The following is a 12,756-nucleotide window of genomic DNA, read 5'->3' as shown; positions in this document are numbered from 1 at the left end:
GGCCCCATATCTCAGAAAGGTTGTGTTGTCATTGGAGAGGATATAGGGGAGGTTCATGAGGACGATTCTGCTAATGAGAGAGGAGTGTTTGGCAGCTTTGGGCCTATACTCACTGAAATTTAGAAGAATGTCGGGGGGGGAGGGGAGGTCTCATTGAAACCTACTGGATGTTGAAGGGAGTAATAAGGTGGATGTGGAGCGTATGTTTCCCATGTGGGGGTATCCAGAACTAGAAGGCACAGCCTCAACATTGAGGGATGACCTTTTAGAACAGAGGTAAGGAGGAATTTTTTAGCCAGAGAGTGGTGAATCTGTGATGTGCACTACCACAGACTGCAGTGGAGGCCAAGTCCATGGGTATATTTAAAGTAGAAGTTGATAGTTTCCTGATTGGTCAGGGCATCAAAGGATATGGTGAGGAGGCAAGTGTACAGGGTTCAATGGGGTAAAGTTCAGAATCTGCCCTTTCGAATGGTCTTTACCGCATCTCTGGCCCATGGCCCAACTATGATATAGCTGCTCCACTTTATGTACCTTTGGCAGAGGGTCAGGTTTTACCTGAGCTATGATGACATCATAACTTCCCCTTTATTGATTGTAGCATTTGAGGTTGGACAACAGTAGGCGATTGACCATAGTTATTAATCCATAACAAAAATGGCAGAAGCAGGCCAAATGAAAAAGAAGTGTAGACAGTATCTGAAATATGGATTTATACTAGCACCAAGCAACCAATAGCAGGCAATGTGTCTATTGGCTGAAAAAGTTTTTTTTTCACAAATGGGGCAATGAAACCATCCAGGCTCCTTGAAAACATTTGAAGCAAATACACTCTGACAAAGCAAATAAGAACTTGGCTTATTTTCAGTCACTTTGTGAAAACTTTCAGAAATGAAAACGCCTCAAAACAGGTTTGCTAGCACTTCACAATGAAACAGTGATGGTTTGTATGCTTCATACAACATTTCATTGCTCATTGCTAAATCTGGAAAGCCCAATACAATGGAGAAAAATTGATTCTGCCAGCAGTAAGGGAGGTTAACAGTATGGTTTTGCATGAGTCACCAGACTAAAGATGATGCCGCGTATGGCAGCTGTGTTGCAAGCTCCATATGAACCTTACAGTGTACTGCTAATTTCTGCAATTTCCTTCACATTTCTTGTTCAAGAAGCTGATAGTTACATTAGATATGATAGACTGACTTTTCTGAACATCGTGAAGATGGCATTTACCCGCAATGTGCCACCTTTTCTACATTGCGAACCCTTGCTTACACGATCCATGGAAGGCTCATTTATTACACCTCTGCTACCTTGGAAGCAGCGCCGGAGGTGAGGGAGAAGGGCTGGCATCCTGGTGAGGTTGTGACGGCGTGCTAACCGGCTACCGCTCCCTAGCCTACTCCTGGCTGATGTTCAGATCCTGGACAATAAGTTGTGCGAACTGAGAGCCAGAACTTCCTATCAGCGGGAAACAAAGGAATGTAATGTTTTGTGCTTCGTGGAGACCTGGCTGACGCAGGAGATAATGGATCACGTTAACGAGCCCTCTGGGTTCTCCCTGTTCCGAGCAGACAGGTCAAAAAACCTGTCTGGGAAGAGTAAAAGAGGTGGGGCATGCCTTACAGTCATTAATGCTTGGTGCGAACCCCAGAATGTGCATACCTCAAACCCTTTTGTTCTCTGGATCTGGAGTATCTTGTGGTGGTGTGTAGACCTTGCTGGCTGCTTAGGGAGTTCACGGCTGTTATTATCACAGCTGTGTACATTCGACCACAGGCTGATACTGACCTGGCTCTCAAGGAACTGTATAAGACCATCGGCACCCCGGAGACTGCACACCCAGAGGCTGCCTTCATTGTCGCCAGAGACTTTAATAGAGCGTCACTGACTAAAGTCTCTCGGAAGTTTTGTCAACATATCTAAGTGAGCACGTGGGGAGATAGCATACTTGACCACTGCTACTCTCCATTCTGCAATGCTTACGAAGTGCTCCTCTGTCTGCCGTTTGGAAAGTCAGATCACTCCATCTTTCTTCTGCCGATGTACAGGCAGAAGCTGAAACATGGGGCAGCCACAGTTAAAACTGTCCACTGTTGCTCTGACCTATCAGTCTTCATGCTACAGGACTGCCTGGATGTAGTCAGCTGGAATGTCTTTCATGATGAGGATGTCTCCGAGTTTACGGATGGGGTCATGAGCTTCATCCGGAAGTGCATTGAGGATGATGGCCCCCAGATATTGGTCAGGGTCTATCCAAACAGAAACCCTGGATCAGCAGTTCTGTGTGAGCAGTCCTTACCAGGTGGGGCAGTGCTTACATTGCCAGTAATCAGCAGGAACTCAAGAAATGCAACTACAATTTATGCAAGGTCATCAAGGCAGGGAAACGGCAATTCAGGGACAAGATCCAAACACAACTCTCCACCAACAACACACACAGCTTATGGAAAGGTCTGCACATCGCAGACTTCAAAGCTAAGTGATGCTGCCAACATCGCTGCCTCTCTCCCAGATGAGCTAAATCTCTTTTACTCTCGGTTGGTTGTCACCGACAGTGAGCCCCCGAGGAGAGCCGCCAAAGCAACCTGCACCTTAGTATCAGGTACACAGGTGTTTCCAACGAGTGGACAGTTGCAAGGCTGCTGGACCGGACGGCATCCCAAGACAGGTATTCAGGATGTGCGCGGCACAACTGGCAGGTGTGTTTATAGACATTTTTAATCTCTCTCCCTCTCCCAGTGTAGAGTGCCCTCCTCCTTCAAAACATCCACCATTGTTCCTGTACCTGAAAAGATCAAGGTAATATATCTGAACGATTGGCGTCCTGTCACACTTATCTCAATAATGCTTTGAGAGGCTGGTCAAGTACTACATCTGCAGCTTGCTTCCGCCCACACTGGACCCCTTACAATTCGCCTACCAACACAACTGATTGACAGATAACACAATAGCCACAGCACTACACACCTGAAGAAGAGGGATGCTTATGTGAGAATGCTGATCTTGGACTACAGTTCAGCATTCAACACCATAATTCCCTCCAGACTTGACAAGAAGCTCAAAAACATCGGCCTTCACCCTGCCTTGTGCAGCTGGATCCTGGACTTTCTGTCAGATCGCCAGCACGTGTTAAGAGTGGGCTCCTTCACCTCTGCCCCTCTGACCCTCAACACAGGTACCCCTCAGGGCTGTGTCCTTAGCCCCTCCTTTACTCTCTGTATACCCATGACTGTGTTGCCACCCACAGCTCCAATCTGCTAATTACATTTGCTGACAACGTTACATTGATTGGCCTAATCTCAAATAATAATGAAGCAGCCTACAGAGAAGTCATCACTGTGACACAGTGGAAAACAACCTCTCCCTCAATGTCACAAAAACAAAGGAGCTGGTGTGGACTACAGGAGGAATAGAGTCAGGCTAACCCTTATTTACATCAATGGATCTGGGGTTGAGAGGGTGAACAGCTTTAAGTTCCTCGGTATGCACATCACCAAGGACTTCACGTGGTCTGTACCTACAGTCTGTGTGGTGAAAGAAGCACAACAGTGCCTCTTTCACCTCAGACGGTTGAAGAAGTTTGGCATGAGTCCCTAAATCCTAAGCACTTTCTGCAGGGAGACAATTGAGAGCATTCTGACTGGCTGCATCCCTGCCTGGTATGGGAACTGTACTTCCCTCAATCTCAGGACTCTTCAGAGTGGTGCGGATAGCCCAGTGCATCTGTAGATGTGAACTTCCCACTATTCAGGACATTTACAGAGACGTGCGTCAAAAGGGCCCGAAGGATCACTGGGGACTTGAGTCACCCCAACCACAAACTGTTCCAGTTGCTACCATCCGGGAAACGGGGCTGCAGCAGAAAAGCCAGGGCCAACAGGCTTCGGGACAGCTTCTTCATCAGACTGATTAATTCACACTGACACAATTGTATTTCTATGCTATATTGACTGTCCTGTTGTACATACTATTTATTACGAATTACTATAAATTGCACATTGCACATTTAGACAGAGACATAATGTAAAGATTTTTACTGCTCAAGTATGTGATGGATGTAAGAAATAGAATCAATTCAATTAAAGCGATTCTGCTCAGTGACAACTCTTTTCAAAGATGAATAGATAAAATGTCTGAGAATGTGGAGGACACATTGTACAACATAGTTAAGACAACAGAATTTGCTCTGCGGTTTGATGAGTCAGCTTTGCTGGGCAACAAATCTTTGCTTCTTGGTTATGTTCACGATATAAAATATGAAATTATTTGCAAGGGAAATAGAAACAGTTACAGGGTTGTTGAGCAGTTTTTCAAAGAGAAGAACAATCTGCTCACCAGCATTCTTGTTTGTGCAACAGATGGGGCACCAGAATGGGGTTATTACTTCTTCGGAAAAAGCTTTACCTAACATATTTTTTACTTTTCACCGTGTAATTCACAGACAACATCTTTTTGCAAAGAAATGTAAAGTGATCAGCTGCATAGATCATTAAATACTGTTATCACAGCAGTAAATAAAATCAAGTCCCACACTCTCAATGCTTGACTGTTTCAAAAGGAGAGCCGCTTGAGATGCTTTTATGCATTTTTTTGAAACTGTGATAAAATTCTTTGAGGACTCAAATGCTTAATTCAGTAATCAACTCAAGAATATTAGGTATGACATTACTTATTTGTCAGAAATATTTGTAACATTTAATGAAATCAGTCTTCAATTGCAAGGAAATGATGTGAAACTTACCAAAATCAAATCAGTCATCTCCAGGTTTCTGTCCCAAGTTAACCCTATTAAGTGCAGTTTTGGCCATCATGACCTTTTCCAATTTCCGAACCTCTCTGAGTTGGAAGAAAAAGAAGGAATACCAGATAATGATCTTCAAATATACTGTGCCTACCTGGATGAGCTGCATGAAAACATATCAGATAGATTTCTGGGTCTTCTCTTGATTCAAATTCCAGATTGGGTAATAAATTCATTCCTGAACACTTGCAATGAGGAATTAATAGGAAGGATGGAGGAAGAACTGATCTCGCTACAAAATGACTTTGAGCTGAAGCTAAGGTTCAAAAATCATATCAAGACTTTTGGTTGCAGGAAGAAATCTTTAGATGCTATCCTGTACTGTGGAAAAAGGTCAAAATGTTCTTTGTTGTCTTTTCAACATTACATTTAGTGGAATATGGTCTCAGTGTAGTCGTCCAACTTTCTTCAAAGCAGCAAAACAGACTGCAAATTACTGAACATGGGATCTGAGACTCTTTTCTGAGTGACATTCAGGCTGACGTTGAGAAGCTGCTGTCACTGCAGCAAGCCCATCCATCTCTCTGAGAGGTGAAAAATCAATGAACTAGTGAATAATTGAGCTACTAATGTATCCTCTAAAGTTGTTCATGAAAACTGTTATTGTAGGTAAGTGGATAAATTATCTTGTTTGTAGCGTTAAATAGATTTGAATATTTTTTGTAATTATTTGTCACTGCTTTGAATTTGCAGTTCCTGTTTTCTTTCACTGTGCTTCATAAATCAAAATTCTTATAGTGTTTATGTAATGGCTGGAAAGGGAGTGAGGGGATCTGGCGATGTGGTTTGGGAGCCCAGGTGGCAGTAGCCCCAAAACATTTTGGAACCACTGGTACAAACTCTAACAAATGATAGAGAAATGCTGTGTTATGTATTTAGCTTCAAGCGTACTTGCACTTCACATAGAACAGAAATTGGTTCAGAAAAATTACTGTTGGCTTTAGTTCATTAATTAGGTTACGTAGCTTAGATATTACAACTAATACAACAAGAGAATTTAACGCCAACAGGACTATTCTATTTACAGAATCTGGATCAAAGAAAACACTTTCTCTTTTTAACATGAAAATTGCATATGTTTAATATAGACCAGATTAGTATTACTGCTTCCAACATACAAAGAAAGTAGCAATTAATGTAATCTAAAAAAATTCACCCATATTAAATGGGTTGAACAAGATAATTGTGTCTGTGCAATAGTATTTTATTTAGAGTGTAGACTGATGGATATGAAAGTAGCCTAACAAGATTGGTGAAAGCTCCACATTTTCAGTAATGCAGTTACTGGTAATTTCAGCAGTTGAACACACTGCTTCAGGTTCAAGATGTTGTCTGTCCTAATTAAAAATTGTTGAGAATAAGAATTATTAGTGCATTCATAAATACTTCTTTAAAAACTCACATTGGAAGTGAAATGCATATTTAGCTGCAAGGCATGTAGATTTACAAATGGGTGTTTTATTTTGAGTTGCCCACTGTTAATGCTTTGAAATACCCTTTGGGATCTGTTCAAATACCAAATCATTTTTCTGTGTATACTTTTTATTTATTCTTGCATATGCTTTATCTCTGAAGTCGTTAAGTGATTATTCATTGGCAATTAAGTAAGATTAATTCTGAAATCTTTTGCATTGTTCTTTTTGTTGCAGGAACACATGATTCTGTGCAGGTTTGCAGATCAGACAGCTGTTCAACTCCCTGCTGAGCGCCGGCTAATAGGTACGAGGACAAATACATAGCTGACACTACCTTATAGAATGGTGGAGGAAAATGACTGAATGTATTTCATTTGGCCAGGACTGGTTGCTCCATTATTCAAAGCATAGAGGCTAGTAATCTCTTAGAATCAACAAATTAATGTGACATGGACAACAAGCTCAATTTAAAAATGTTATTTTTGGAAATAACTACTGCAAGTTGCTATTAGGTACTCTGTGCCTCTGCCTGCAGCAGCTATTTTAATGAGCTGTTCACTTGGTTCCATTCACTTTGCTCTTTCCCCATTGACCTACAAGTTTTCCCTTCACAGTTACTCACAAATCTCTATTAGAGGGTAGAATTAAATCTACTTCCACCATCCTTTCACCCGCTTTCTTCCTGTGCTTAATAAATGATTCTTAAATTTGTAGGTTCTCTTTGTTTACAAGAGAACTTTTCCCAACTTGTTTTTCTTTCAAAGGCACTGTGATTTCAGCCATAGCTTTTTACATTTTCCTTTAATGATTGATGCTTTAGAAACAAATCAGCTGCAATCCTGCTTGTTCACCACTGCATTAAGGGCTGCTTTAATTTCCAGGTTGAGATGAATTCTGTCAATCAGAGTCAGTCAGGAGTCTGGTGATATCATTTAGAACTTGGACCTATTTTCTCTCCACATCTACTAAGAATCATGTGTACCACAAGGAGAGAGATGCAATATTTAATGAGTACTTGAGCTCGTCTCAGCATATATCTGTCTGGAACTTCTGAATGCATTTTACTTTCAGTTAATAGTAGGGATTTTCTTATTAAAACATTTGATAATGCTCACTTATGTTGCCTTTTACTCCTCTACAGTGCTTGTCTGACAAATCTCCCCATCTACCTTCTAAGCTTTTGTTCCAAGTCTTTAAGAAGCAGCAGTATCTGCCTATTTCCAACCTGTGAGCTGCTGGCAAGGAATGTTTTCTGCATGAGCAGTTTTCCCATAAAATGTTAGTCATGGGATAATTGGGTATATGGCCTGGTATATCAATTGGAAAACCGCAGTGTATGTCTTGAACAAGTCACACCCAATTACAGTCAAGTCTTCTTTTTTTGTATCTTCACTTTATTTATTTGATGACAACAAGATTACAGTCTTAAATCTCTCAGCACAGTGATGGAAAATGTACTTCTTTTTGTAAGCCTTGTAAAATTATGGAATAGTATAACACAGAAGGATGCTTGTTGTTTTATCCAGTCTCTGCTGGCTGATTCTAGGATGATCTTGAAGGTTCCAGGTGAAGCTTAGCTAAGGTTAATATTAGAGTTCAGAACTGACACAATTTGCTGAAGACCACTTTAGTGGTTGTATTATTGGAAATTATTGAAGGTTATTTGCTTTCCATAATCAGTAGCTGCTAGGAGCACAGGAGGTTCCTTCTCTGCTCCAGCAATACGTCAGCATCATGTTTACCCCTAACCTGTCCTTTAAACCTTACAAAGAAGCATCCATGTTGCAATTTCAGCTCCTTAAAAGTTCGTAAACCTTTGTAAAAGAAGGTTGAATCTACATAGACATGTTTCACAAAATGTCTTCACTGAGAGGAAAGTTCTAAACAAAGGAGATTTCTAAACCATCATTGAGAACTCAACCAAAACCCAGATCCTGGTATGGAATGACTTTGATCCAAGAATTCTTTTATGAATTTCATGTTCCATTGGCCTAGTTAATCTATTTTCTTACAGATGTCTAAAAAGACATTTGGACAAGTACATGGATTGGAAGGTTTAGACTCTAAACTTTAGAGGGACATGAGAAAAATGCAGATAAATGGGATTAGCTCAAAAGGCAACTTGTTGACATGGACAAGTTGAGTTGAGTTAAAGCCTGTTTCTGTGCTGTATAACTTTATGGCTCTGTATTTGTCCATTGGACATCTGGGTCTAAGATTCCAAACCAAAGTAGGTTCCAATCTCATTCATATTAACAAGGAGGCTATAACTACTTGTGGAGGGTTAACAGAACTCCTGGAAAGAGTGCTGAGCAGAATAACCTAAACGCCATCATCCAACACATTATCCTCCACAACTTCCACCATTTTCAAAGGGACCCTATCACTAAACATCTCTTTACCTCCTCCACTTTCTGCAGGGATTGCTCCTTCTGCTATTCCCATGTCCATTTGACCCTGCCCACTAATCTACCTCCAAGCACTTATCCCTGCAAATGGCCTAAGCGCTACACCTGCCCGAACGCATCCTCCTACACCTCCATTCAGGGCCCAGACCTTCCAGGTGAGGCAACACTTCACCTGCGAATCTGATAGGGTCATCTATTGTATTCGTTGCTCCTGATGCGGCCTCCTCTACATTGGAAGGACCTGTCATAAATTGGGGGAACCAATTTGTCAAGCATTTCTGCATCATTTGCCACAAGCAGGACTTCCCGGTGGCCAAACATTTTAATTCTAATTTCCATTCCCGTTGTGCCCAGATGGGGCCACTCTCAGGGTGGAGGAGCAACACCTTATATTCCATCTGAGTACCCTCGAACTTGATGGTATGAATATCGATTTTTTTCTTCTTCTGGAAAGAGCAAAATTTCTCTTCCCCCCCCCCCCACTTCCTGTATTCCCCACTTTGACCTTTTACTTCTTTTTACCTGCCTTTCACTTCCCCCTGGGTCCCCAGCCCCTTCACTTTCTCCCATTGGCTACTCTCCTCTCCTATCAGATTCTTTCTTCTCCAGACTTTGACCTTACCCACACACCTGGCTTCCCCTATCAATTCCAGCTAGCCTCTTTCCCCTCCCACTATATTTTAATTCAGACATCTCCCACCCGTTCCATCTCGGTCTAGAAAAAGGGTCTTGGCCCAAAACATTGATTGTTTACTCTTTTCCTGACTTGCTGAGTTCCTCCAGCATTTCTGTGTGTTGCTCAGAATAACTTGAATTTTTTAGGAAGTATCTTAAGCCAATAATTCAATTTCATGCAGAAAACTTAAAATAACTGAGCCATGTACACTCTGATGCATGTTTGGTTCATATTCGGGTCAAAGTGAACACTTAAGTGTTGTGAAAGCATGACATTATTAGCTGCAGTGCTCTTAACCCACATGGGAAAACTACTTCAATAAACATAATGAGTGGTTATCAATTTTGGAGCAGTTATTTAATTACCACCATGGTTGTTACTATGGCAAGAGTCTGTTTATTTTATTGGGCTTATTAGATATTAAGTAGACTAAAACAAAATTAATTTTACCATCTTTTTTTGTAATCTGAATTTGATGCTTTTCATCAAATATGAGTTATGTTTATTAAACACTTTAAGTTATTTAAATTGTGAAATGCCCTGAATGCAGTTCCAACAAATTCAATTTATGACTCACTGTAAGTTTATACAAAGAGTGTTTCTCAGGGAGTTAACATTCCTTATATAGATAATATTTAAACTGTTCCAAAAAAGGCAGATCCAATGACCTTTCAGATCAGATTCAGATTCAAATTTATTTATCATATATACATAAAAACATACAGTGAAATGTATTATTTCTATTAACAACCAGCACACCCAATTATTTTTATGTCGGGTTATGGCTTACTGATTTGTGGTTACCAACAAAAATATTAATGAAATTTCTTTATTCACAGGGAAGAACTGCATGGGCCTTGTGGATCTGGACCGAGCCTGGTCTGCAGAGGAACATGGGTACAAGGTCTATGTGACATCCATGGAACCAGACAGCTGTTCACCAAAAAACAACCTGATAGTGGGTAGTTGTTCAGTCTAAAGTCTTAGTTTAACTACATAATAGCCCGAAGACAACAAATAAACTGCTCTGCCATCAAGAAAGATGAGCTGTTTCATTGTGTGTAACCTGATGTCAGTCAACGTTTTACCATTATAAAATTTAAAATGCTGGAATTTTAAAATCAAGCAAACGCTGAAAATCAAGTAACATCTGTGAAAAGAGCAGCAGAGTTAATGTTTCAAGTTTGTAATCAGTTCTGATGAATGATTTACAGTCTGACTTTTTAACTCTTTCTCTCTTTCTACAAATGCTGCCTGACCTGGTTAGTATTTTGAACAATTTCTGTTTTCAGATTTCTAGCATCCACTTTACTTTTAGTTCTTCCTTTTTCCATACTCAACAGCAGCAGCGATGAGGTCATGAGTCATTGCTTATGGTGGAATATCCCTACACCTATGGTTTCCCACAATGACTTAAGTGTAACTATGGAAAATAACCTTTGATTGCACAATCTGACATATTTTAACAAAGAAGCCTCTCCCCTTCACTGCACTTCACTGCCTTTTAAACTACTATTCTATGAATTGACTGATAAATAGAAGTAACTAAACTATTAAGTATAATTGGGAATATTTAGATACTTTTCCTGATTTATTGCATGTTATAATTATTTGGATTATAAAATTCACACTCTTCCTATGTATTTCAACCAACAAAATAACAGAATCAGAAAATATGATCTAGTAGAAGTTGAAAATCTGAGAATGTACTTGAGAAGGACGCTGCTAATGGATTATTGTGGGCATGTTTCTGCTTCCTCAGTGAACTGCATGCTGCTGAGGATTCTGTGAAGTCATCCCATCTCAATATTTCAACTTTGGTAAAAGCAGAGTGTTATTTTCTAGCTGTTTATTTTTTTTCTGAATGCTTTCTTTTGTAAGATAATGTATTTTTAGCACGGACAAACACTTGGAATCAATGTTAGGTAGGTAAAACTAACATATTTTTAAGAAGTTTTAAGAAAGTAATATAGCTCTAATATAGATAGACATAATTCACAATATTCTTGATATTTCCAGAATTGTTCTGATATTATGGAATTTGATTCTAGCCAAGGGCTATGTATGATTAACAACTTGAGTGTTTCAAGTGAATTGCCATTACTTTGTAATAATGTCTATTAATATTAGTCATTAATATTAGTTGTTTTCCTTGGGATCACTAGATCCTCCTCTGAAAATTTCAAAACCCCATCTAAATATTTTGATTAAACAGCCACTTGGAAAGCAACAATGCAGATTGTTTCAGTTTATTGAACGGGTATATGTGTATTAACCTAGATGAAGATGAAGTTAAAATTTAATATTTATATTTAAAATCAATAGCCTACTACGTTATGTAATATATTGCACACCAACAAAATATGACGTTCTCGTGTTCACAAAAGTTTGCATTATACTTGAACTACCCATATGTATTCATATCCAAAAAAATTGCAAGCAAAATTTTGCTTCAGAAGTTGCACAAAATAATTTAAGGAAATACTGAATATCCAAGATACTAAACAATATTTATTTTCAAAAGGTTAAACTATAACCTATAGTTTAACCTTTTTTTATACTTCCGGAGTGACTTGGGAACAGTGATCTTGTGCAACACAGTTCGATGGATGTGATTACATATTCCTGTTTCAGCTCGATGCAGCTGAGAATCACAATTGCTTCCAAGGTCTGTACACTTAATGAAAATGTCTTAATATGATTGAATAAACTTTTTCTGCTTAAAACCGATGGAAATAATGCCAATTGTGGCTGCATTTCTCACTGGATTCCTGGCAGCTGCAGGTCAGGAATACAGGTGCTTTTAAGAAAACGAGGTTTCAGGCTCCAAATACTGACTATCTTGCTGGCAAACGTACAGCCTCTAGTGAATAAAATCGAAGACCTCAGAGAGCAAGGGTGCCGTATCAGAGGGACTTTAGGACCACATGCATTCTTTGTTTCACAGAATCCTGGTTAATCCCTTCCATACCGGACACAGCAATTCAGATTGACAGGTTCACTGTACACCATCAGGATAGGACTGTCATGTCTCTCAAAAACAGATTTGGTGGTGTATGCTTCATGATCAACTCCTCTTAGTGCAAACATGTATCAGTGTTGTCCCAATCCTGCCCACCAGACTGGGAATATCTTGCAATTAAGTGCTGTCCATTTTACCTGCCACGGGAGATGTCAGTGATCATTTTGTTAACTGTGTACATTCCACCTCAGGCCAATGTCTAACAGGCTCTAGATGATCTGAGCAATGGGATCAACACCCTGACACCTTCACTATCATTTTGGCGGATTTTAAGCAGGCCTGCCTGAAAAAGTAACAAAATAATTACCATCAACAAATCACTTGTACCAGTGGAAACAACACATTGGATCACCGTCAAGAATGCCTACCATCCTATTCCACGCCCACACTTCGGAAAGTCTGATCACCTGGCTGTACTTCTACTCCCTGAG

The 12,756-nt window shown here is 40.0% G+C and overlaps 1 protein-coding gene across 4 annotated transcripts in view; it reads left to right on the top strand.

Annotated features, from left to right (window-relative positions):
• Positions 1–12,027, top strand: part of gstcd (glutathione S-transferase, C-terminal domain containing) — a 222,097-nt gene extending 210,070 nt beyond the window's left edge. For all 4 annotated transcript variants that reach the window (XM_063046825.1, XM_063046823.1, XM_063046824.1 and 1 more), the window contains 2 exons: positions 6,454–6,523; positions 10,143–12,027. In XM_063046825.1, the coding sequence (XP_062902895.1) occupies positions 6,454–6,523; positions 10,143–10,282 (210 nt within the window). In that variant the 3' untranslated portion in view covers positions 10,283–12,027. The remainder of the gene's footprint in view (positions 1–6,453; positions 6,524–10,142) is intronic.
• The last annotated feature ends 729 nt before the right edge of the window (positions 12,028–12,756 follow it).

The sequence above is a fragment of the Mobula hypostoma genome, chromosome 4 (assembly GCF_963921235.1).
Source record: "Mobula hypostoma chromosome 4, sMobHyp1.1, whole genome shotgun sequence".
NCBI classification, from domain to species: domain Eukaryota; kingdom Metazoa; phylum Chordata; class Chondrichthyes; order Myliobatiformes; family Myliobatidae; genus Mobula; species Mobula hypostoma.
Note: the sequence above shows the minus strand (reverse complement) of the source record. Positions and strands in the feature narration are given on the sequence as shown.